Here is a 27,430-nt window from a genome sequence, read left to right as displayed (position 1 = left end):
GGGACAAATGTGAAATCACACTATTTAATGACAGATAAGCAGAACATCTTAAAAACAATCCTTACTATAAAAGATTGAAAACAATTGCTTAAAATCAAACTGCAGCCAATTTACTGTATGAAATAAACCTAGCAACATATTCTGCATGAATGCAAAAGAAAGAAAAAGAAAGAAAGAAAGAAAGAACAAGAAGCCATGAGCTGAGAATAGGTTCCCTCCTATTAAGCGATCATAAACTTTATTCTGATTATAAATCTGGCCCCAGTTCTCCTTTCATTGAAGTCAATGGCAAAATGGAGCCCTTAATTAATAAGGTAATGCTTACCCATCAAAGAAAGAAAGAAGGAACAAGAAGCCATGAGCTGAGAATAGGTTCCCTCCTATTAAGCGACCATAAACTTTATTCTGATTATAAATCTGGCCCCAGTTCTCCTTTCATTGAAGTCAATGGCAAAATGGAGCCCTTAATTAATAAAGTAATGCTTACCCATCCTCCCATCCAGAAACTTGGGGTACTGTACAACATTATTAAAATATTTGTCTCTAGCTGCATCTGGGTAATAAATAATCCTTTGCTCTTTTAGAGCATCTTCCATCTAAGAATCTCAAAATGCTTTACAAAAACTAATTAAATAAGTCTCACAAGGCATCTCTTTGAAGCTGATACGTAGGTAGGTAAATATTATTAGCTCATCTAATTTAACAGTTGGGAACCTGAAGTTCGGAGATATTTATGCTTGACCAAAGTCATACAGGAAGTCCGTAGCTGAGCCTGGAATCGCATCCAGCTCTTCTGGCTCCCAGACTTCTGTCTTAACAGCAAGACCATCCTGCCTCCCCAAGAACTCACTTAGGTTTGAATCCTACAGCTACTGAGCAGTACTGTACTTAAAGTTAAACACATGATTAAGCTGGATCAGGACCAGATGCTCAGCCTCTTGCGGGATCAAGCTCCTATTGGTTCAGTTGTTAGTAAATAGTGACGTTGTAAGAACATGAAAAAATGGTGTCCACGCAGCTGACAGAGATTGCCTATCAGAATTAGTTAATACCCATTCTTACAGAGTAATTCTCACAACCTGCTAGAAGAAATCATTTTTAAAATATACAGTATCATCTGATGATATGAAGGGACAACAGCGCAGGCACCAAAATATGGCATGGAGTGGGAAAGAATCAGTTACTCACTTCTCGTAACTGTTGTTCTCCAGTTGTGTTGCACGTGTCCATTATACTAGGTGAGCATGCCCTTCATGCATCAGTACTGGAAACATTTCCCTAGCTGCACCCTAGACTCAGAGGCATCCCTCATGCTCCAAGCTGAGAATATGAAGGGTGGAGACATCCCACCCATCCTTCAATTCCTGCCTACCAGAATCTTAGATGATAGACTCCCCTGTGCTGGGGACGGAAGGCAGGTCGTGTAATGCAGTGGTTCTCAAACAGGGGTATGTGTTCCCCTGGGGATACAAGGAGGCCTTCCAGGGGATACAGCAACTCATCTAGCTATTTCCCTAGTTTTACAACAGGCTACATAAAAAGCACTAGCAAAGTCAGTACAAACTAAAATGTCGTACAGACAATGACTTGTTTATACTGCTCTGTAAACTATACACTGAAATGTAAGTACAATATTTATATTCCAATTGATTTATTTGATAATTATATGGTAAAATTGAGAAAGTGAGCAACGTTTCAGTAATAGTGGGCTGTGACACTTTTGTATTTTTATGTCTGATTTTGTAAACAAGTCGTTTTTTAAGTGAGGTGAAACTTGGGGTATGCAAGACAAATCAGATTCCTGAAAGGGGCACAGCAAAGTGGAAAGGTTGAGAGCCACTGGTGTAATGGACTTACGCAACACATTTTGAAGAACAGCTGTTACAAGAAGTGAGTAACCATTTCTTCTTCCTCGAGTGACTGCATATATCTATTATATTAGGTGACTCCCAGCCTGTTTTCGATGGAGGTGGAGATAGAAGCCTCATCAGACGGTAGGGTTGCCAACTTTCTACTTGCACAAAACCGAACACCCTTGCCCCGCCCCTCCTCTGAGGCCACGCTCCTGCCCTGCTCCTTCTCCAAGGCTCCGCCCCTTCTCTGAGGCCCCGCCCCCGCTCACTCCATTCCCCCTCCCTCTGTCGCTCGCTCTCCCCACTCATTTTCACTGGACTGGGGCAGGGGGTTGGAGTGCAGGAGGGGGTGAGGGCTCCAGCTGTGGGTGCGGGCTCTGGGGTGGGGCCAAAAATTAGGAGTTCAGGGTGCGGGAGATTGGCTCCAGGCTGAGGCAGTGGGTTGGGATGAGGGAGGGGGTGAGGACTCCAGCTGGGAGTGTGGGCTCTGGGATGGGGCCAGGGATGAATGTTTGCAGCCCAAAAGGGGGCTCCATGCTGGGGGGGGGGTGGAGCTGAAGAGTTTGGAGTATGAGAGGGAGCTCTGGGCTGAGGCAGGGGGTTGGGTTGTGGGAGGGGGTATGGCTTCCAGGGTGTGGCCAGAAATGAGGGGTTCAGGGTGCAGGAGTGGGCTCCAGGCTGGGGCAGGTGGTTGGGGTGTAGACAGGAGGTAAGGGCTCTGGCTGGGGATGCAGGCTCTGGTGTGGGGCAGGGGATGAGGGATTTGGGGTGCAGGGAGGTGCTCTGGCCTGGTACCAAGGGGTTCAGAGGGGGGGAGGTGGATTAGATCTGGGGCAGGGGTTGGGGCACGGGATGGGGTCAGGAGTGCAGGCTCCGAGCAGCGCTTACTTCAGGCAGCTCCCGGAAGCAGCGGCATATCCCCCCTCCAGTTACTACATGGAGGCGTGGCCAGGTGGCTCTGCATGCTGCCCCGTCCGCAGGCACCACGCCCGCATCTCCCATTGGCTGCAGTTCCCAGTCAATGGGAGCTGCAGAGCCAGCGCTTGGGGCTGGGGCAGTGTGCAGTGCCCCCTGAGTGCCCCTACTTGTAGGAGCTGGAGGCGGGACATGCCACTGCTTCCGGGAACCATGCAGCACCATGGCAGGTAGGGAGCCTGCCTTAGCCCTGCTGCGCCGCTGACTAGACTTTTAACAGCCTGGTCAGCGATGATGACCGGAACCACCAGGGTCCCTTTTCAACTGGGCGTTCTGGTTGAAAACCAGACACCTGGCAACCCTATCAGAGAGGGACTGCAGGTCTGCTTTCCCCACACTCACGTCTTCCCTTGATGCAGTAATAACTGAAAGAAAAGAGGGCCTAAGGAACTCAAATAAGTACCACTAACTAGAGCTAGGCTGACAACTAGCTAGAAAGGCAAGTTCACAGGAGGAATGAGCTGAAGCACATTATGTGCTGACCACCAAGCATTGATAGTAGGAAGGAACTGAAGGATGGGCAGGGGCAGCTCTGCCCTTGATAGACTTACTTGGGAGCATGAGGGACATCAGTGCACAGCATGGCTGCCCCTACATGTACTGCTGGGGAGAACTCTCTGGCCCCGATGCACAAGGTGCGGACGCACCTAGTGTAATGGACATATCCAATCGCTCAAAGAAGAATAGACATATACATCAGTAGGGCCACTTTCACCTTACCTGTGTTCAGACCCTTATTTCCCCTTGCAGAAGCCATTGTGATCTTTCTGCTGCCTAATATCACTTAAGTTTTGTTTTTGCACAATAAGGATCCTATTCCTGCTTTCCTTGTGCACCCCAAACTTTCACTGAGGGCCGTTGGAATCTGAGGCTTGCAATAAAAAGCAGGGTCGAGACCCTTGTTTGGGAAAAGAAAGCCTAAGTGGAATTAAGTATTTTTAAGTCAATGTGAGTTTTGGGTATGCCAAAAAAACCCAACAGGTTAGTGGACAAAGGAAGCAGTTGGTATAAACTGCTTCCTTATGCGCTAGAATGAGGCCCTGATTTGGCTGAAATCTCTAGAGCCTACTACATTATTGGAAATAAATAATTATTAATAATACAGAACAGCGGGGATTATGCTTTCTGCCTAGAAGCTGCTTGGAGCATTCCCCATTATTAATAGTTTTCTCAATACAGATTTCTCCTGAGAAACACAAACTGTGTAGAACTATATAAAATCATGACAGGTGTGGAGAAAGTAAAGAAGGAAGTGTTATTTACTCCTTCTCATAATACAAGAACTGTGAGTCACCAAATGAAATTAATAGGCAGCAGGTTTAAAATAAACAAAAGGAAGTATTTCTTCACACAATGCACAGTCAACCTGTGGAAATCTTTGCCAGAGGATGTTGTGAAGGCCAAGACTATAACAGGGTTCAAAAAAAAGAACTAGATAAGTTCATGGAGGAGAGGTCCACCAATGGCTATTAGCCAGGATGGGCAGGTATGGTGTCCATAGACTCTGTTTGCCAGGAGCTGGGAATGGGCGACCGGGGATGGATCACCTGATGACTACCTATTCTGCTCATTCCCTCTGGGGCACCTGGCATTGGCCACTGCCGGAAGACAGGATACTGGGCTAGATGGACCTTTGGTCTGACCCAGTATGGCCGTTCTTATGTTCTGTGATGTTGTGACCCAACTCCAGTTACTAACCAACTCTTTGAACATTATAGGGATTTTTAAAAAGTCACAAATTTCTTTGACATTAATCTGCAATGTCAAACACACTGTGAGAAGCCTTCAAGGCAATGATTAAGGCCCCACATAACACTTTTTGCTTCTGATTCACTCTAGTAACACAAACACAACATAATGGTAATATCAAAAAAACAAGTTTCACAATAGGAAATCCAAGGTATGATCTACTTATCGCCAATTGTACACGAGATCGAACCAAAAAAAAAAAAAAAAAAAGCTTCAGTGGAGAGATACTAAAGGCTGTTGCTCAAGGCAAAACAAAGGAACTATGGATGGAGAGATAAGAATAGCCAATTACATGTCTGACTATGACAAGGGAAACAGCACATGCTATTTCAGTAATAAAAACAATAATGCAGAATGCCATTTAAATAAATAAATCTCTTTACACCGAAAGACCTAGTCTATTCACACTATTCCAATACTACCCTCAAAATATAAATCTTTCTCATGTAGTCTTAGCACACACTGCCAAGAGGTGCACAAAAACATCAAATCTTTTTGAAAATTAAAAATTTCCCCAGAAATCTTACTGAAAATGAAATTTTGCAAGTCAACAAGCCTTCCAGCCTAGCAAAACCACTAGAGCAGACAGTTTATCAGCAGGTTTGTTACAACCTATGTGCACAATAGATAAACCAACCTTTACTTATGCTCAAATAAATTTGTTAGTCTCTAAGGTGTCACAAGTCCTCCTTTTCTTTTTGCGAATACAGACTAACACGGCTGCTACTCTGAAACCAGCCTTTACTGCAACTGCTTAATTAGATTCAAAGCAAATTAGCACTATCTTTGTTCCAGAACCTGACTTCTATTTCTGTACTAACAAACCCAAATAAGGACCTCACATATTAACTCATTTAAGTTCATAATATTCATAATATTCAGAACTGACATAAAAAGTTTAATGAGACTATTCGTGACACATATAAAAGGACATGCACATCTTTATAAATCTGGCCCCTCAGGCTACAGGAGGCAATGTATTTGCAGGGACAGAGCAAGGGAGGAAGCCAAGACTCCCCAGTTCTTTCACTGGCTCCACTACAAGCTTTCTGTGTGACCTTGGCAAAGTCACTTAACATCCTTGTCTTTTCCCCCCACTATCTGGAAAATGGGTATAATACTAAAAGACTGTAGACTATCCCCAAGCCAATTTAACCCCAATTATCACTGTCTACATATTAGAGAGACAAGGTGGGTGAGGTAATATCTTTTATTGGACCAACTTCTGTTGATGAACGAGACTAGATTTTGAACTACACAGAGCTCTTCTTCACCAACAAAAGTTGGTCCAATAAAAGATATTACCTCACCCACCACATCTCTCTAATATCCTGTGACCAACATGTCTACAACAATACATTCTACATATGAGACTCTGAAACAAACTAACTAACATCTCTTTATTCATTATCATATTAATGTATCTATTATTTGTATTCTAGATCAGGATGCCATTGTGTTAGGTGCTATACATACATAGAATAAAAGTAAAAGCCCCACAGAAAGAGATAGACCTGCTCTGAAGAGCTTACTTTGCATTGTTAATCCCTGAATTTGAAAGCCCTTTACAAATGCTAAAAAGGGTGTTTTGTAAAGGGCTTTGAGATTCTCTGCTGAAAGGAGCTAAACAAATGCAGAGTATTATCATCAATAATAAAAGGTTACCACTAAGTTTGTTGAAGTCCAAAATGTAGGTTTTGGCAGTTAGAACTTCTTGGTGTATAAATGTCAAGGCTACAGGATCCAGCCCTGCTCCCATAAACTTCAATGAGAATAGGCTTGAGCCCAAACTCTCTTTCAATTAAGTCTGTACTGCGTAAATAAATCTGACTCGCTAAGTGTGTCATTAATCAAATCAATCCAGGTGACAAGTTAAAATCTATGTGGTAATTTCAGTAAAATTTGTATTGCTAGCTCTATATACAGTACAGATGATAGAGACTAAAAGAAATAATTCAAATTATTGACTTTAAAGTGAGGTGTACAACTTCACTTTACTAGTAGAGCTCCCATTGGTATTACATATTTAAGAAATTCAATGAATTGTCAGTGAGGGATTCTTTTAACACTGGATATTTGCATAATGACTACTTTTTGGAATGTTAATAGGAGATCACTTCAGAATTATTTATAAGCTCACGAAAGCTCATGCTCAAATAAATTGGTTAGTCTCTAAGGTGCCACAAGTACTCCTTTTCTTTTTGCGAATACAGACTAACACGGCTGTTACTCTGAAACCTGTCATTATAAGAGTGGGTCTCCTGTATTAAAACAGTCTCCCAGAGTTTCACATTACTTTTAACTTATTTTTAGCACAGTTTTGCTTTCACCAGCTGCAAAGTAAAGCACCAGTATATTTATCTCAAAGATCTTGTTGCCAAGCACTCTTCCCTTTCACCAGCTGCACATATATACCAAGAGGAGGCTTTCCCTTATGGACTGATCCTGCTCCCTTCAAAGTCAACAAATAATACTAAATATATCTGTGTCCTGCCATCACCAGGCAAGTCAACACAGTCCAAGCCAAGTGAAGATATATCTCTGTTCCCGTTGCTTAGTATTTCATATGCAGCATGAACAGCACCTTTAATATTCTGCTAGGCCATAGAAATGTATATGGGATTAATAGAAGTTCATTGCTAGTTTACCGTGGAGTTAGAAACAGTCGATTTTGTGAGCTAGAATATTTAATATTGCTCAACTAAAGCAAACAAAAGGTGGAGGAAATCATGGGAAGTACAGGGTAGGTACTGAAGTACTGAAAGGGGAGGAGAAGAGTATTGAAAAGGGAGGAGTGCTGAGGTAGGAGGGGAAAGGGGAGTGGAATGAGGGAAATGCTAGCTGCTATTTAGGGCAGTGTAGGCTGCTCCCTGGACAGACAGACTTTTGTGGGCTGTACCTGTGGAGCTGGTAACACTGCTGATCTGAGCACAACTCTTTGAGCCCAGACTCCTTCCTGAGAGAGACTCCAGAGGGGAAGAAGATGAGCACAGTGGGCAAAGTAAGACAATGGGGTACGCTTGTTTGGTGCTGATTTCCAGTCCTCCTCTTTGATTGCATAGCATGGGTATATCTTCTCTGAGTGCTGTGCAGGTATCACATGCTGCTCTCTTCCTTTGCAGCAGTGACTAAGGTTGGGGGGGTGGCACAGAGGGAGAGTGCTCTGAAGGATCCCCATGTCTCCTGCTCGGGGCACTGTAGAGCGCAGTAAGTGGAGAGTAAAGTAAGGGATGCTGCAGTCCCGGTGTTCCCTTGATTTCACCGCGGATTTGCGGGGAAGATGGATCACACAATTGGGATGGAGAGTAGCAGGGTCGGGCTGAGAGCAATACCCCTGGGCTGCAGCATGGGGAATGGGCACCACTGTGCAGAGGAGCTGTTTCTGAAATTAAGATATACAGAAAAGGGTTTTTATTAAATCCAACCGTAAAAAATTGGAGTAAGAGAAAATGTGGCAAATCAGAGAATAGAGCACATTCCTGGTACATGCCCTGCCCCAACATATGCCATGGTTTGACTTTTATTCCCTGTTGTTTTGTTGTACTGCGTACCTGGTCAGAAGTATAACTGTTTCCCCGGAATGTTAGTATGCATTATAGTATATGAATGTTACAGATCTAGGGCTAAGTGCAACACGGGGCCCAATCCTTCAGTCTTTATTTCAGTATTATTTATTATTACTTGTTTAGCACTGACAATATACTCTGCAAACAGATTTCTGGCAAACTTGAGGCTGTACAGCTCTTAGGAGCCATTACATCCGAGGAATTGCTGAAATGCAAAGCACTCCACCCCCTCCAGCTCTGGGGAAAAAACCCCCAAAACAATGTCCCATCCCTGTCCTGAGCAACACAAAAGCAACGTATCAGCTCCTAAGGGTTATTTTACAGTCCTTTGGCACCACTCTAGCAGCCCAATGGGACCATAGCAAGGACAAGAATCTGACCCAATTTAAAGGGCTCCAAAGAATTTACACTCTCAGGGTCTGATCCTGAACACATTTATATGTCACTAACTTTATTTATGTGATTTCAGTGGGAGTGCTCACATGAGTAGGATTATGCACATGCACAAGTGTTTGCAGGGGAAGGGTCTAAAGAGGAGACGGGGCACACTGCCAAAACTGGACGAGGAAGCAACTTAGAGTTTGCTTCTTTTGTTTTCTGTATTATTTATTAATAATACAGTCTCAGTCCTCATGAGCATTGTTAAAATGTTATTCAGCGGTATCACAATGAGGACAGGGTGGTAACCTGATGAACAAGGAGAAGATAGGGGCCAGTGCATGCGTAAGGGAAAACTTCCTCTGACTTAAACGCAAGCAGGATTCGGTCCTGACAGTTCCACCTAATAAATTATTTTGCAAGGCACTCTAATTCCATTAACTCTGTCCAAGTTCACATTTCTTCAAGAAATTGTACACTTCAGTAAAAATATAATACTAATAGGGAGAGTTATGATGAAATACTGGATGATGGCAACAAGAAAAAAAATAACAGGACAACAATGGTTGATAACTGATTGCAACATTCCACTCCTGACAGTTATAAATATCTAGTTACACTGGAAGCCAAGAGAAATTCATTTCAACAAACTGTGCTTGTGGCTGTTCCACTGTAAACCAGAACTCTAACTTAAATAGTTGTTAGAAGGGAAATTAAATGAGGACTGCTGTTGAGTTAATGTTAATTGTTCTATTAACTGAACAATTGTGCAGTCAGATTGTTAGATTATTCCCCTGAAACACCTCAGTAGCTATGTCTACAAAGCAGCTGAAGTTCTGCAATCCAGAAAATATTGTTTTAATTTAGCTGTATACTTGAGCCCCATATCTGTTTTTTAAATTACATTGTAAGATTTAAAGGATGAAAGCTAAACTGAAAGCCTCAGGCCTGGGTTACACTACAGGGATAGGTCGAATTTAGCCGCGTTAGGTCGATTTAAAAATGACTGCGTCCACACAACCAACCCCGTTCCGTTGACCTAAAGGGCTCTTAAAATTGACTTCTGTACTCCTCCCCGACGAGGGGAGTAGCACTAAAATCGACCTTGCTGGGTCGAATTTGGGATAGTGCGGATACAAATCGACAGTATTGGCCTCCAGGAGCTATCCCAGAGTGCTCCATTGTGACTGCTCTGGACAGCACTTTGAACTCCAATGCACTAGCCAGGTACACAGGAAAAGCCCCAGGAACTTTTGAATTTCATTTCCTGTTTGGTCAGCGTGGCGAACTCAGCAGCACAGGTGACAATGCAGTCCCCCCAGAATCGTAGAGCATAGAATGTTTCTACGCTCCCCCTATCATCTCCGTCCCTGAGGTTATCGCAGATTAGAAGGCGAAAAAAACACACTCTTGATGACATGTTTTCCGAGCTCATGCAGTCCTCCCGCACCGATAGGGCACAGCTTAATGCATGGAGGCATTCCGTGGCAGAGGCCAGGAAAGAATTAAGTGAGCGCAAAGAGCGAAGGCAGGATGTGACGCTGAGGCTAATGGAGGAGCAAATGGACATGATGAAGTGTCTGTTGGGGGAGCAAACGGACATGATGAAGCATCTGTTGGAGCTGCAGGAAAGCCAACAAGAGCACAGACCCCCGCTGCATCCACTGTATAACCGCCTTCCCTCCTCCCCATGTTCCATAGCCTCCTCACCCAGACGCCCAAGAACGCGGGGGGGAGGCTCCAGGCAGCCAGCCACTCCACTCCAGAGGATGGCCCAAGCAACAGAAGGCTGTCATTCAAGCAGTTGGATTTTTAGCGTGGCTACAATAAGCAATGCGGCCTTGTCCTTTCCTCCTCCCCCACCCCACTCGGGCTACCTTGTCCCTTAGCTCTTTTTTTTTTTTTAATTAATAAAGAAAGAATGCATGGATTCAAAACAATAGTTACTTTATTTGGAAGGGGGGAGGATGGTTGGCTTACAGGGAATTAAAATCAACAAAGGGGGTGGGTTTGCATCAAGGAGAAACACACACAACTGTCACACCGAAGCCTGGCCAGTCATGAAACTGGTTTTCAAAGCCTCTCTGATGCACAGCATGCCTTGCTGTGCTCTTCTAATCGCCCTGGTGTCTGGCTGCTCAAAATCGGACACCAGGTGATTTGCCTCAACCTCCCACCCCTTACTCTCACAGATATTATGGAGCACAATGCAAGCAGCAATAACAATGGGAATGTTGGTTGCGCTGAGGTCTGACCTCGTCAGCAAACAGCGCCAGCGAGCTTTTAAATGTCCAAAGGCACATTCCACCACCATTCTGCACTTGCGCTGCCTATAGTTGAACTGCTCCTTACTACTGTCCAGGCTTCGTGAGCCATGGGAGCAAGGGGTAGGTGTTACCGCGCGGCCCTGCCAGCTGGGAGAGCAGCCTGAGGCAGAAGCCTCCAGCTCACAAGATATTCCAGGTAGGACTGAATCTCCATGAGAAGAAAATTAAAGAAGACAATGACCTGGAGTCTCTGGCTTCCATTCAGTGCTCTAGGAGGAGGATAGCCATGTCTGTCCAGGCGCCGCTGATCGACCCCACCGAGGTCTGCCAGGAGCACCCAGGAGACGTACAATGGCTATCAGTCCTACTGCACCGTCTGCCGCGAAGGCAAGGAGCTGCTGCTTTGTAGCAATGCAGTACCGCGTCTGTCAGCAGCACCCAGGAGACATACGGTGATGGTGAGCTGAGCGGGCTCCATGCTTGCCGTGATATGGCGTCTGCCCAGGTAACCCAGGAAAAAAAGGTGTGAAACGATTGTCTGCCGTTGCTTTCACGGAGGGAGGGAGGGGAGCCTGACTCCATGTACCCAAAACCACCCGCAACAATGTTTTTGCCCCATCAGGCATTGGAAGCTTAACCCAGAATTCCAATGGGCAGAGGAGACTGCGGGAACTGTGGGATAGCTACCCACAGTGCACCGCTCTGTAAGTCGATGCTAGCCACGGTAGTAAGGACGCACTCCACCGACTTAATGCGCTTAGTGTGGACATACGCAATCGACTGTATAAAATCGGTTTCTAAAAATCGACTTCCATAAAATCAACCTAATTTCGTAGTGTAGACAAGGCCTCAGATTCCTAATTTCCATCCAACCTAATAGAATCTGGATTAAAAGTCTATATCAAAAGTTGATCATACCGAGATAAATATAGTCTGTCTTTTTAAAGTACTAACATAGCCCTCCACAACCACAGTATCTGAACCCAGATCCACAAAGGGACATAGCACCTAAACTCCAGATTTAGGCTCTACTGCAATCCACAAACACTCCTAGGGTGCTACTTAACTCTGTAGGTGCCTAAACTCACTCCGCACCTACAGTTTTGGTATAAAAGTTCCCTCGGCGCTTAAGCTGCTACCTCCGGGCATCTGCAGTACGCTTCACTCTAGGACTCTGGTTGCATATCTCATGCCTAAGCCCCAGCAGGATCCTCAAACCAGGTGAAGATCGGCATTCCCCAGCCTATCTTGCCTGTGGGACCTGATCTCTGGAATTTTTAGTGCACAGTAGCAGGTCACATGGCCAGTGAGCACATGGCATGCTAGTCCAGCTTGCCATGCACTAAATCGCCACATGGACAAGTCTTTACTCTGTAACTTGGTGGCTACGGCACTCACCTAGGAGGAGGAAGACCCAGGTCCAGCCACCTGCTCCAAAGACTATTTAATTATTTATCCAAAGTAGAGCAGCTTCAATAGGAGTCTGGCAGGCAGAGCGACTGATTTAAATGAGAGCAAAATCTGTCCCACACTGATGTGATAGAAACTGTTGGTCAGAGTCAATATCTGTGCGCCAGACAAGGGGAAATGTTGGCCCAAAGCATACAGACCCTCAGTTGAAATTGTGTTGTGTTTATTTATGAACACTGAAAATATAAATAAATCAGAAAATCTCCTGTTCAAGTGAAGCAATTCATCTTTCTAATCCTTTACACCCTGCACAGTTATCTGCTTCTCCACTGAGGGACACCACTTCTACAGCAGGATCCTAGACTGCTGCACCTCAAGAGTGCCACCGTGATTTCCTCAGCCTCCGACCTCCCTGCATTATTTCACAGTCTCAATTCTGCCCAGTACATGTGTTGTACAGGACACAGATTCACTCAGGCAGCCTTTAAAAAGTATCTTACTTTTATAGGGTCCATTCATCATTGCCTCCTGTCAGGGATCTGGTCAAGCTCGCCCTGTGGGATACTTGCAAGACTGTTGTGAGGGGATCCAAATGCTGAATCTCACATGCCTTAGCTTTCTGGGGCAGGGCAGAGTTAAGCATTGTCCCTGACTTTGGGCCTCTTGGCATGCACTCGTGGCGCAGACCTCGTATCTGACATCCCTCTTGGAGGTAGGAACCCTGCAGCCCAACTGCTTCGGCCCTGAAACTAGTATATTCTCCCTCAATCCTCCCCAGCAGCTCTTGCACGTTCCCCAGGATCCCACCCAAGGGTGAGCTTTCTGGTTTACAGCTTACCTCCTCAGGGGTACATGACAATGAAAGCCAACAGACACACAGACAGGTTTTGCAGAGGATTCTAAACACCGTTACTCTTTACGTCACCTGAGAGATACACCATTCTATACAAAGTACTAAACAAACCTATATGTATTTTCCCTGCCTCAGTTTCCCCACCACTCTGAACAATTATTTGGGCAAAGTCCAGAGTCCTCTATGGAGTCCAGGTTCCTTTCTCTGCCCCCCGTCCTCCTGCATATGGACTCTCTGGTCTCTTCTCCTCCTCCTCTCTCTCTCTCTCTCTGCCTCTAAAATGGCAGCTGAGAGACCCTTTTTTTATAACTTCCAGCCCCCTTTGGCAGGTGACCACAGAACCCTACAAGGTGACATCATTGCCACGCAACCTATCACTCTGCAAATCTGTCCTCATGGATAGGAACCAGCCTTTTGTCTCATCTGAATAAGTGATCATTTAAGATCTAAAGACTGACTCTGTGTCATCCCTAGTCTGGTAAGTGCATGCTACAGTCCTGTCAGCAAATGATCCACTGAGAGGCATTCTATGATACAACAATTTCATAATAGCAAGCAGAATTCATCAGCTGCACATAGACAGAGTCCTCAAATTGCCACACACTGCACCTTGTGCTTTCATGAACGGCAGTGCAGAGCGAGTGAAAAGTGGAAATAAAACGCTACCTTTCTGACCTGGTAGCATTTTTACAAGACTTTGCACTCAAATTGTGCTGATGTCAATGACTACACAAGTTGCGGGGCAACAGTCAATCAGGCCAATAGGCTGAAATTCACACCCCTGTGCAGAAGGCCACCACAAGGCCTACCCAACCACTTAAACCTCAACTCTGGCCTGTTCCTCTGCACAGCTGTAACCCTAACCCTGTAGGTCTGTGCTGGTCCTCTGCACAGGGATGAATTTCACCTATGTAGTTGGATTTTGCAACGGGTTTTAGTAAGACAGTCACAGTTCACTCCATTTTTTAAAAATTCTCAATCATTTAAAATGATGCCAGTTGGCAGCTCTGATTTCTATGCTTCTTAGCTAGCTAAAAGGAAAAAAAAAAACGTAAAATGTCATTTACAAAAAGTTCACACCTTGACTCAAACACAGTGTCTTTTCTCAGCTATTTTTGAGGACACAACTACCCAATTCAGGCTGCTCTAGTTGGAAGGTATCTGGACACTGTTACAAGTAATCCTTCTTTTTAAATATCAATTCATAGCTTAGTTAAACAAATTCACTTGGAATACAGGGTCTCAGCCAAAAGTAATAACTCTAAATAGCTGAGAGGTAGATTAGTGAATATTTCTAGTTATATATGTCTTAAAAATAGAAGCCAAGACCGTCTTATAATATTTGTCAAAAGAACAGACTGAATATCACCTTCCCTTCCCAGTGCAGGAATACTCAGATTTTAGGTGACATCTTGGCAGAGCGGCCTTAAAACTGACAACCAGATACAAGTGGATTCGGCTGGTGTAGGTGAACCCCCAAGGCAGGTAGGCTTGCTCTTGCATAGGGGGTATGTCAGGGCTTGGCCTGGGGAAGGACTGGAGGCATGACTAGAGTGTCGTGTTCTCCAGATAACCCAAGCTGAAGAGAGGCTCCTGCCTTTCATTCATTCAGCTATTTTTGTATTTAACTTCCTTCTTGCCCTTTGTCAGTAGCCAAAGTAACATGCTTTGTATATCTATGCCATATTCGGTGGCGTGCTGCATTTTCACTGAAGTTTTCACAAGCAGGATTCTGTGGGTTTCCATGATTCTGGTTCAGCTCAGATAATCGGCCCTGACCTTCAGTTCTTACTCATTCAAGACATTTTGTCTGTGTCAGGACTGAAAGATCAGGAGCGACAACAGCTTCAGTAACTTAGAAAGTTATTGTCATACTATGGGCCAAGATGTTACTAAAATCACAGATACTAATGAACACATATGTTAGATGCTTACAATACTATAGATTTCTTTCTAAAAACCTGTTACCACAGACCCTGTTCTGTTTTATTATAACAGCTGCTCCTGGTATTACGGGTTCAGCAAAGCAGCTCCTTATGTAGCACCAGCGTTCAAAATCCCCAAAAAAATTATAAGAGCTATTTTTCACATAATTTATCTGTATATATTATACTTGTTCAAAGATTCACATTTGTCCTCATCAGCCTGTGGCTCCATGCTTGGAGATTCTTCAAATGCTTAAGCTTTAAGGAGGAATTAAACTGTTGAATACATTTCAAACAACATAAGAGTTACTAGAAGGCCACATTCCTGTATTCTTTACTCAGGCAAAACTCACTTCATGTCCATCAATGACAGCTTTGCCTCACCAAGGAATGAGAGACACGCATGTTGTCCTACCAGGGGAGGAGTGTGGGAGGAAAGAGTACTCAAGCTGCCGTGACTTTGAACCCTTCGGATTTCAGCAGACGTGAAAGTAAGCCGGTACGCCCCGGTACAGCGTACCAGCAAGAGCCGATGCGCCGTACCAGGATAGATCGGCTTCCCCAGGCGCAATTTAAAGGGCCTGTGGCTCACAGCAGCAGCTGGAGCCCCCAGCCCTTTAAATTGCTGCCAGAGCCCCGCTGCCGGCGCCCTGGGGTAGCGGCAGTGGGGCTGGGGCGGCGATTTAAAGGGCCCGGGGCAGTAGCGGCGGCCAAGCCCTGGGCCCTTTAAATTGTCTCTGGAACCCCGCCGGCACTTCCCCAGGGCTCCGGCAGGCTCCAGGGACGATTTAAAGGGCCCGGGGCAGTAGTGGCGGCCGGAGCCCTGCTGCCGGAGCCCTGGGGAAGCGGTGGCGGGGCTCCGGGGATGATTTAAAGGGCCCAGGGCTCCGGCCGCCACTACCACCCAGGGCCTTTTAAATCTCTGCCAGAGCCCCCGGCTGCCCCTGTTACCCCAGGGAGGGGGAAGAAGGCACTTGCCGGTACAGGGTGGGCCAGGGCTGGCTCTGACCTCCCCCAGCCCCGCCCATTCCAGGGGCCAGAGCCGGCCCCAGCCCAGCCCCATACCGGTAAGTCCCTAGACTTACTTTCACCCCTGGATTTCAGTCAAATCCTTCCCTCCGGAGTGAGGCATTTATGACAGTGTGGAGAGGAAAAGAGACAGGGCTGGAAACACCAGCACACTCGACGGATCTACTGAGACCTTTGAACAGAACCAGCCATTTGAGTTCTTTTTCCCTTCCCTGGGCAACATGACTCCCTTTGGAGCTGTGCTGCTATTGGTTCCGCTCCCTCTCCAAGTGGTTGGAGGGTACAAAAGAGAATTAATTCTGCTTTATTCAGCAGTAATTTCCCCACGGAAATCCACCTGTCCTGAGAGGTGCACAGCGTGGCTAGTCCGACTCCTGACTTCACCTCAAGCCACAGAGCCCTGACTATACATGAAGTTCATACAGAAGAGCTGCCATGATCCATAGGGGCGAAGGCATAGAATGACAATGATCCTGCTCTCCCCCATCACCTACATGCTGCACACAGTTCAGGGTTGTTATGCTCTATTTTGCCTCTCTTCATCTCGTATCACATAGAAAAGGGGAGCGGATGGACCTATTGCATTTGGGTCATAGTATTTATGATACCTCTGTATCAGAGTGGTGAGAATTAATGCATCTATAATGTAAATAACGTGAGCTGGAAAGATAAAAGGGCAGATTAATGAAGATTGGAAAATTATTGTCATTCTAAACAATGCAGATTATCTTGTATCTGAATTCCAAACTTGAAATAGACCTAAACTTCAAGCTGATTTTATATGGTATGGATCCCAATTCTGATTTCAGTTACACCAGCTTTTCTTCTGGGGACCATCATTCATAGATTCCAAGGCCAGAAGAAACCATTGTGATCATCTAGTCTGATCACTGTATACAACACAGGCCAGAGAACTTCCCCAAAATAATTCCGAGAGCAGATCTTTTAGAAAAACATCCAATCTTGATTTAAAGATGGTCAGTGATGAAAAATCCATCATAACATTTGGTAAATTGCTCCAACAGTTAATTAGTCTTATCGTTCAAAAATTAAACCTTATTTCTAGTTTGAATTTGTGTAGCTTCAACTTCCAGCCATTGGTTCGTGTTCTATCTTTCAGTGCTAGACCAAAGAACCCATTATTAAATATTTGTTCCCCATGTAACCAAGTCGCCCCTTAATCATCTCTTTGTTAAGATAAATGATGGAGGTCATGGAGCTATCACTATAATACATTTTTTCCAGTCTCTAATCATTAATCATTTTTGTGGCTCTTCTCTGAACCCACTCTAATTTATCAACATCCTTCTTTAACTGTGGGAACCAGAACTGGACACAGTATTCCAGCAGTGGTCACACCAGTGCCAAATATGCAAGTAAAATAACCTCTCTAATCCTACTCAAGAGTCCCCTATTTATGCATCCCAGGATTGTATTAGCTCTTTTGGCCACCCTGTCACAGTGGGAGCTCATGTTCAGCTGATTATCCATCAAGACACCCAAATCTTTTCAGTCACTGCTTTCCAGGATAGAGTCCCCCATCCTGTAAGTATGGCCTACGTCTTTCGTTCCTACATATATACATTTACCGTTAGCCATATTAAACTGAATATTGTTTGCTTGGGTCCAGTTTACCAAGTGATCCAGATCTCTCTGAATCAGTGACCTGTCCTCTTCATTATTTACCATTCCCCCCCAATTTTTCTGTCATCTGCAAATTTTATTAGTGATGATTTTATGTTGTCTTCTAGGTCATTCATAAAAAATGTTAAATAATATTGGATTAAGACGCAATCCTTGTGGGATGCCACTGGAAACACACCTACACAATTATGATTCCCTATTTACAGTTACATTTTGAGAATGGTCAGTTAGCCAGTTTTTAATCTATTTAATGTGTGCCATGTTAATTTTATATCATTCTGTTTTTTTAAATTAAAATGTCATGTGGTACCAAGTCAAACATCTTACAGAAGTCTATCACATTGACACTATTATCTTTATCAACCAAACTTATATGTTTACCAAAAAGAAATATCATCAACTTAGTTTGAAAGGATCTATTTTCCATAAACACAAGTTGATTTGCATTAATTACATTACCCTCCTTTAATTCTTGATTAATCAAGTCCTGTATGAGATGCTCAGGATCTATGTCAGGCTATAATTACCCAGATCACCCCTTTAACCCTTTTTAAAAACTGGCAGAACAGTAGCTTTCTTCCAGTCTTCTGGAACATCCCCAGAGGCCCAAGACTTACTGAAAATCAATATTAATGGTCCAGTGAGCTCCTCAGCCAACTCTTCTAAAACTCTTGGACCTGCAGATTTTAAAATGTCTAGCTTTGGTAGCTTTTGTTTAACATCCTCTATAGATACTAGAGGAATGAAAAGAGTGCTATCAACACCATATGATGAGACTATATCATTTGTTTTTTTCCCAAATGCAGAATAGAAATATTTATTGAACACTTTTTCCTTTTCTGCATTATTATTGATAATTCTACCATTTCCATCTACTAAAGGACCTATACTATTGTCAGGATTCCTTTTGTTCTTAATATAGTTTTAAAGCTCCTTATTCTCCTTAATTCTGTTAGCCATAGATTTCTCCTTGTGTCCCCTTGCTTCCCTTATCAATTTTCTACAATTCCTAACTTCTGGTTTATATTCATCACTATCAGCCTCCCTTTTCTTCCATTTGCTATACATTTTTATTATTTTTTATTTTTCATTTATTTAAATTGAATTATTCTTGATTCACCCCAGGATGAATGAGATCAGAATCTTGCTCTTTATTTTTCAAAATGCACTGTAGAGAGTGCAATAAAGTAAAATCTGAAATGTACTTACTCCTTTCCAAGGTTATTAAATGCAAGGCAGCCATTGCCTGGGAAGCAGGGAACCCCTTTTCTATTGAGGAGGTTGAAGTCGCCCCACCCAAAGAACATGAAATTCGAGTTAAGGTAAGTCATCTGGATTGACATTGGTGTAAAACTGGAGTAGCATAGCAGTGAAGGCTATTACATTTGAAAGAAGCAGTTAAGATTCACCAATATATCCTGGCTGTGAAAAGCAGTCATAAACATAAACATAGTTTAAAAGCCCATTTAAGACGAGTTGACAGCTGTTTTGTGTTGCTAAAGTGAGGCAGAGCAGCCAGAGTGTACTGTGTTCCCTAAATCACACCAAGATGTACATGCAGGCAAAATTTCATGATAATCAGATTTAATTTACTTTTGTGTGTTGCTTCTCAACAAAAAAAAAAGAAAGAAAGAAAAAGAAAGAGAATGGTCGAACATTTTGTGATTCCTTGTCTCCATAAAAAAGGGCATTCAAATGTTTATTTTCTGCTGTATATGTTGACAATGGTTGGGTTGTGCAAAACCACAACATTAATGAAGTTCCAGTGCTTGGTATTATCAAGGCAATAGCTCAAATTTCCCATCAAACTTGGTGGTATTGCAATGGTAAGAGCAGCTCTCTAATTTGATTCAAGTCACAGCTGTAATTCTCCATTATCAACCTACAGTGTAAATGTAAGAGTGTTACTGCCTTACAGATTGTTGCCACGGGGGTGTGCCGTACTGATGCTCATGCTGTTAGCCTCAGTTTTAAGGAGGGTCTTTTTCCAGTCATCCTGGGCCACGAAGGAGCAGGAATTGTGGAGAGCACTGGACCAGGAGTGACTACATTTAAACCAGGTACCGAGAAATTAGCTATACCATTGCAGTGTCAGGGCCTTTTTTGCCATTTTGACACAAGGGCTATATGTTGGTGATGCTCTGTTGAAGTCAATTATTTATACTGGTATAAACTACAGAAACCAGTGAAAAACCAGGCCTTCTATTAGAGTAGAAATTTAGTTATAATTAAACTTTGGTGGTTATACATGGTGGAAGATAAAATGCAACGGGATGAAGCATTTTGTCTCCAAAATTATCTGTCATGCCAGAAGACATGGCACTAGTAAATGTGTTTAAAGAGAGTGCACATAAACTGAACTCCTCCTACATGCCCCTCCACCCCCCATGTGATTGGGGATATGATTACTCTCTGTAAATAGATTGCAGAGGAGGAGGGTAAACACCAGGGAAGATGAAGAGCTATTTAAGCTGAAGGACAATGCTGGCTCATGGACATTAGAAGAAGTTTTCTAACTACCAGAGGGCTGAGGTCATGAAACAGCTTCCCAATAGGAGTTGTGGGGCAAACAACTAAATTAGTTTTAACAAATAGAGCTGGACAAATTTATGAGTGGGACTGCATGACAGGGTTGCTTGTGATGATGAGGGCAAGGCTCAGCAGCCCTGATTGTCCTTCCCTTTTGTCTTATGTTCCTAAAATCTCATGCTTTGGGACTCATCCCTTCGGGTCAGGAAGGGATTTCCCCCTCCAAGTTTATTTGGAGGGATGGGAGTGTCTCCTTATTCTGAAACAGCAGAGATGGCCGCAGCTGGAGATGGGACACTGGGTAGGGTGGGCTAGTACGCATTGCCAGTGGCATTTCTTTTTCTTTTTTTTGCCTTCCTCTACAGCACGGGGGGCAGGTCACTTACTGGAATCATCTGAGTATATATCACTTAATCAGTTCCTTGCTATTGCAAGGGCCTCAGGCACTGGTGTACCTCAGTCCCTCCGATTCTCTGCTTGCAGGACATAACAGTTTAGTTTCCGGAGGGCTGTAATATTTTGGTCTAATTTTGGTTGTTGGGTGTTGTTGGTGGGCTGTGATCTGGTGGTCCTTTCTGGCTTTGAGCTCTAGGAGTCTGTGACAAGCAGTAACTCTGACGTAGCTAATGCAGATACGTTTATAGTTGTTTCAGATTTGAGAAGGAAAGACCACAAAGCAATTCACATGGATGCTGCTGGAGATATGTCCCCTTCAGTTATTGTACACAGAAAGAACAGGAAAAAGATCTGCAGCTGCAGAGTAAACCAGAAATGGAAACTTATGCTGCAATTGATGCCCTTGGGGCTGGTTAGCAACAAGTGATTGATGAGTGTCACCAGGGCTGTCACTACTCCCCAGATCCAAAGCTAATGCTGCCACGACCAGTCTCAGGCAAGGAGGTTTATTCTTTAAAGAGAGGTTAACAAACAAGCACAACACAGTCCTAACTCAGCTCTTGGCCCCAGGCTTCAGGGCCCCAACCTCCATCCGCTCTGCTCCTCCCAGAGCAGCAGCTACAGGGCCGTGTCCCTGACTCTAGGGACTACGGTGACCAGATAGCAAGTGTGAAAAATTAGGACAGGGATGGGGGGCAATAAGCACTTATGTAAGATAAAGCCCCAAATATTGGGACTGTCACTATAAAATCGGGACATCTGGTCACCCTACTAGGGACCCACCACAGAAGCTAGCTCCACTCCAATACAGCTTCCTCCTTAGGGCTCAGCCTATCTCAATCCTTCCTTCTCCCTGCTGCCTATTAGCAGCCCTTTATAGGCCCAGCTGTAGCCCAGACCTCTTTAACTATCTGTATTGGGCTTACCTGCTCCAGTCCAGGGCACTGGACTATCCACAGAGACCAGCTACCATGTGACAACGAGCAAAGCAGGTGACTCTTCCCTCTCCCATCTGATGATCAGCTATTGTTGTAATGCAATCAGGCTTTCCCATTCCCCTCTGTAACCTCTGGGGCACTTTTTTGGTGTTGTTTTTGGAGTGGGAGGTTGTTTTGTTTTTACACAGCAGCACAGTGATGCAACCTTCCCTTTTCTGGCTTGCTGCATCACCACCTTCAGTTCATCCAAAATGTGGCTGCTTAAAATTATCTTCTTTGCCCGCTGATCTAAACATCTCACCCCCTCTTTGAATTCCTCCACTGTTTCCCATGTGCCTACCAAAGAGAATTTAAACTTCTTGTCCTCACCTTTAAGGCTCTACCCAACTCATTTCTGGCTTTCATCTATCTCATCCCTTGTCTCCCTCTGATTATGCCAGTCTCTGTGCCTTGTTGCTGTCCCACTCCCAGTTTTTTACCCATGAAAGCTTATGCCCAAATAAATCTTGGTCTTTAAGGTGCCACCAGACAACAGAGAATTAGACATATTTAGGGCCTACAAGAGTTCCAAGAAGGGAGAACTTGCAGGGCTGGGCCTATGAGACTTTGAAAAAAACAACAGCAAATTTTGTAAATAACTTTAAACAAACAAACAGTATCTGATAAATATTGATTTTTCTAGGTGACAAGGTTATCCCACTCTACGTCCCTCAGTGTGGCCAATGCAAGTTCTGCTTGAATCCAAAGACCAACCTTTGCGAAAAGATCAGGTAGGAATTGCAAATACTGTATTTTACCTTGCAGGGAGCAGTAGGAGAGGCTTTTACATTGGGCCACAGCTGGGAGGGGCTGAGAGACAATCATGGAGGCAGTTACAGTTCCATGATTCTCTGTTCAGCTTCATCCTGGGGACGGCTCTAACTTTCACGGGCTGGGATAGACCATCCACCAACTGGCAGTAGCTGGAGCACAGTATGCTCTAGCCATGCCTTATCCCTCCTTCCCCTAACATGTCTCTTACACTGGGATGAGAATGATGGTATAGGAGCCAGCTACCCTTCTTTATGGGTCTCCCGCCATACCAGGGAAAGATCCTGCAGTGGAGATGCAGCGGCTTTCCTCTCCCTTTTTGTGCCAAGAGGAGTCGGGTCAGAGAACACTTCACTTTGTAGTCATCTTGCTTGCCAGACACTTAGAAAGTGTAATGAATAAAATACTAGTCTTTGCCAGCTTTTAAATCCAAGTGATAGCCACAGGAGATTTATTCTCAAGTATCTAGCTAAAATATCTGACTGTTTGGAGCCAGGTGACACACTAATCTAGCAGAACATCTGGAGACCCCAGTTAAAATCCTTGCTCAGGACAGACATGAAAGTGAATTTGATGGTTGGTCTCCTCCTAAATGCTACTGTTCATATTCCACAAAGACCAACTCACCATTTGGCAAAAAATTGACAACCTTTGTTCAAGTGCAGCCCATGACTGCAGTAGCAAAAGGATGGTCATAGAATCATAGAATATCAGGGTTGGAAGGGACCTCAGGAGGTCATCTAGTCCAACCCCCTGCTCAAAGCAGGACCAATCCCCAACTAAATCATCCCAGCCAGGGCTTTGTCAAGCCTGACCTTAAAAATATCTAAGGAAGGAGATTCCACCATCTCCCTAGGTAACGCATTCCAGTGTTTCACCACCCTCCTAGTGAAAAAGTTTTTCCTAATATCCAACCTAAACCTCCCCCACTGCAACTTGAGACCATTACTCCTTGTTCTGTCATCTGCTACCACTGAGAACAGTCTAGATCCATCCTCTTTGGAACCCCCTTTCAGGTAGTTGAAAGCAGCTATCAGATCCCCCCTCATTCTTCTCTTCCGCAGACTAAACATCCCCAGTTCCCTCAGCCTCTCCTCATAACTCATGTGTTCCAGTCCCCTAATTATTTTTGTTGCCTTCTGCTGGACTCTTTCCAATTTTTCCACATCCTTCTTGTAGGGTGGGGCCCAAAACTGGACACAGTACTCCAGATGAGGCCTCACCAATGTCGAATAGAGGGGAACGATCACGTCCCTCAATCTGCTGGCAATGCCCCTACATATACATCCCAAAATGCCATTGGCCTTCTTGGCAACAAGGGCACACTGTTGACTCATATGGTGAGTCAGAGTAGAGGGACACTGACAGCAGGGGACGGTGAAGTATAAATTCTTTTGTTGTTGTTGTCGCTATAGCAAAATTAAAACACCTATTTCTGATCAAGACCTGATGCCTGACGGTACCAGCAGGTTCACCTGCAAAGGGAAGCAGATTTACCACTTCATGGGGACTAGCACCTTCTCTGAATACACAGTTGTAGCGGAAACCTCTCTTGTCAAAATTGATGCTGCTGCTCCTCTGGATAAAGTCTGTCTGATGGGCTGTGGATTTTCCACAGGTTATGGGTCTGCCCTCAATACTGCCAAGGTGAGCTAATTAAGACCCAACTCCTACTCACTGTACTAACATGAATAGTCCCTTTGATTAGGAACTTTTCCATATGACTGTAATGAATTCAGTAGGTCTACTCACATGAAAAAGTGAGCACTATTGCCTCTGAAGGTTAATTTAAAAAAAGAATATGCTCTTCTGGAACATTAACTGTAACCATTTTTTATTATACATACATATATATGTATGCATAATGTAAAATAATTTAATAAAAAAGTTTTACTCAGTGTTTTGTTACTGTAGTTTTATACAGCATTTTATATATTTTTAAAATCTTTAGTACAGTTTTAGTTTTAAAAACAAAACTGTACTTGATGGTTTATATACAACCTCAGTTTCAAGTTTCCACATTTCTGGCGTTAATGAATGGTAATGAACACTAAGCCAACACACCAAGTTCCATTTGAGAGGCGTGGTCTGGGTGAGTCATGAATCAAAGGTCTTGATATTAAACACACAAGAAGTGGATCATTTCTTATGTTTTTCAAACAATAAAAAGGATATGGCCCCATCCAACCTGTGCATTTGCTGTGGTTTATTGACATGAGCCAGAGATCACAGACAAACATTTAGAAAGCTCCTTTTGTCTCCAGAGTTCTAAAGCCATTTCCTAACCTTTCTTATTATTGCAGGTGGAACCTGGGTCTACTTGTGCTGTATTTGGCTTGGGAGGAGTCGGCCTGTCAGCTGTCATAGGCTGTAAAGCTGCTGGAGCTTCCCGGATCTTTGCAATTGACATCAACAACAATAAATTTTCATTGGCAAAACAGTTAGGAGCCACTGACTGCCTCAATCCTCAGGATTTCAAGAAGCCCATTCAGGAGGTTATAACTGAAATGAGCAATGGTGGTGTTGATTTTGCCATTGAATGCGTCGGTAACGTTGCTGTCATGGTATGTGTCATGTTCTTCTGTGCCAGATATGGACTGGTCATAGAGCTTGCTTATGCACACCAGATGTGTTCACCATAAGATCCTTTACTGCTCTGCCAGGTGTGGCTAAGGTTAGCTTTAAATAAGGTATTTTACACACAGTGCCACCTAATGACTAAACTGTATAATACAGTTTTGCGTTCCATTACAGTATGTGTATTTTGGTCTAGGTCTGTGCTCTGATACAGTGGTAATAGGTGTGATAAGGACTCTTATGTAGAATCATAGAATATCAGGGTTGGAAGGGACCTCAGGAGGTCATCTAGTCCAACCCCCTGCTCAAAAGCAGGACCCATACCCATTTAAATCATCCCAGCCAGGGCTTTGTCAAGCCTGACCTTAAAAACTTCTAAGGAAGGAGATTCCACCACCTCCCTAGGCAACGCATTCCAGTGTTTCACCACCCTCCTAGTGAAAAAGTTTTTCCTAATATCCAACCTAAACCTCCCCCACTGCAACTTGAGACCATTACTCCTTGTCCTGTCCTCTTCCACCACTGAGAATAGTCTAGAACCATCCTCTCTGGAACTACCTCTTAGGTAGTTGAAAGCAGCTATCAAATCCCCCATGTAACCCTTCTGCCCGTCAGAGTTGGCAGCAACAAGGGCCAGGTTCAGTATTTAGGGGTTCCATTTCAATAACACAATGCAAAAGCTGCTCGAGCCCCCATCCAGTGACCTGGGACAATTACATACCACCCCCCGGGCACCTCTAAAAGGCAATACTTCCCCTCTCGCAAGCACAGAGTCTGAGTATAGCAAAAGCCTTTTAATAAAGGAGGGAAACAATGCGGCATTATGTTGAGGAAACACCACAAACAGGATTCATAACACAAACCATGAGCAAAAGACCCACCCCCAAGTAAGTTTGGCAGTGTCTTTTCCCCTCAGGGTCTTAAATCCAGCCATCTAACAGTCGCTCCTCCCACAGTTTCTGTCCTTGGTCAGTGCAGCCCCCAGAGTTCAGAAGTTCATCTGCAGAGTTTACCTCCCAATCTGGGTGGACGTGGGGGGAGATATGGGGGGGGGGGCATCTTACATGCTCCACTGCTCGGGTCGACGGCCTCTCCGTGGGGTTCTGCTGCAGTCTTCACTGCCAGCTGCGCCTCTCCTCCAGCCACCCAGCTGGCCGCTCCTCTCCACTAGCCATCCCGCTAGCCACTCTTCTCCGCCAGCTGCCCTGCTAACTGCTCACCAATATATCTTCATGCCCCCTGCTTAACACAGCTCCCAGTGATTTCAGCTTTAGTAACTTCAGCCCTCAGTGATTTCAGCTATTGGGGGGTAGGGGGGGGACCAGAGCTAGCACACTCAGAACCTCTAGCCTAAAGTAGGTCTAATGCTTAGACCTAGGAATCAGTTATTTCAGCTCTGTAGCATATAACAAGACTCCTAATGGAGTCAAAATTAGCTCTGTTATTACACAGTGGTGATAGGAGGAGTCAACATAGTTTAGGGCCCATAACACCAGGTACACATACCTATCCCCAGCCTCTCTCAGTTCAGTAGGCTTGGGAACCCATGTCCCTTGCCTAGCAAGTGCTATTTAGTTGAGGGCGAGTCCCTCCATCATAAAATGCCAAGTACAGTTCTACTGTCCTTGATTCCATAACCAAGATAACAATACTTTATTACTCCTACCCCAATAACAAAGAGACTGGGGGTCCCACAGTAGCCAAAGTGACTATTTGGGCAAGCAGTCCCATCATGCTAGGCCAGGTGGGTGTGCCCATGCAAACGAGATCAGCTCCTGAAGTCCTTTTCCACAACTCACCACCAGATGTCAGGGTAGAGCTCATTCTGACTCTGCTTACACTTAGATGGGATAAACAGTCGGATATAATGAGATTGTTGTTTTTATTAAAACAGACAGTAATAATTCATTACAATTAAATACCCTCCAAGTGTTATGTACTAAAGATCCTCCCAATAACTGTCTCCCCCAATGGCTCTTCTTCCCAAAATGGTACACTCCTGATATGAATAGAATAAAGCTGCTAACATTAAGTTTCTGTGGGTTATACGGGTGCCTTTACAGAGGTTAATTAAGGGTGCACTTCCCTAGCTGCAACTTCCTGAGGTGTTAATTCTGAGGCAAGAAAAATGTCCCAGGGAGCTCACGAGGCACCTGTTGTTGCTGCACGCTTTAATGGAGAAGGGGAGACCAGCCCCTTTTCTGGGATGGATTGGTAGCATGGCCTTTGCTGTCAGAATTTTCCTCTTCTTTCAAACCTGAAGTACAAGGAACAAGATTGTTCTTGGCCCCTACACAGAGACACAAGAAGGTCCTTGTTCCCTCTTCCTCGCTCCCTGGTACCTAGCTCTGTGCAGGTTTATGATCTAGCAACAAGCCTTAATCTGGCCACTGCATCATATGGAAAGCCAAAGGCAACCTCACCTATTCCCACTAGATGCCAACTCAGACACTGCCCATCCCGCTGTTTGGGAAAGAGAACCATATAAGCAAGCCATTACATAAAGCATTTCCGTTCAGCATCTTCTCCAG

General features: G+C 44.4%; 1 protein-coding gene across 1 annotated transcript in view; it reads left to right on the top strand.

Moving 5' to 3' along the window:
• The window catches only part of LOC144263781 (all-trans-retinol dehydrogenase [NAD(+)] ADH4-like), a 91,289-nt gene that overhangs the window by 58,725 nt on the left and 5,134 nt on the right, over positions 1–27,430 (top strand). The window contains exons 2-6 of the mRNA XM_077814759.1: positions 18,824–18,971; positions 19,568–19,709; positions 22,195–22,282; positions 23,738–23,969; positions 24,626–24,886. Coding sequence (XP_077670885.1) covers positions 18,824–18,971; positions 19,568–19,709; positions 22,195–22,282; positions 23,738–23,969; positions 24,626–24,886 — 871 coding nt within the window. The remainder of the gene's footprint in view (positions 1–18,823; positions 18,972–19,567; positions 19,710–22,194; positions 22,283–23,737; positions 23,970–24,625; positions 24,887–27,430) is intronic.

Source organism: Eretmochelys imbricata, chromosome 4 (genome assembly GCF_965152235.1).
Source record: "Eretmochelys imbricata isolate rEreImb1 chromosome 4, rEreImb1.hap1, whole genome shotgun sequence".
NCBI lineage: Eukaryota > Metazoa > Chordata > Testudines > Cheloniidae > Eretmochelys > Eretmochelys imbricata.
This window is presented reverse-complemented; position numbering and strand designations above follow the sequence as displayed.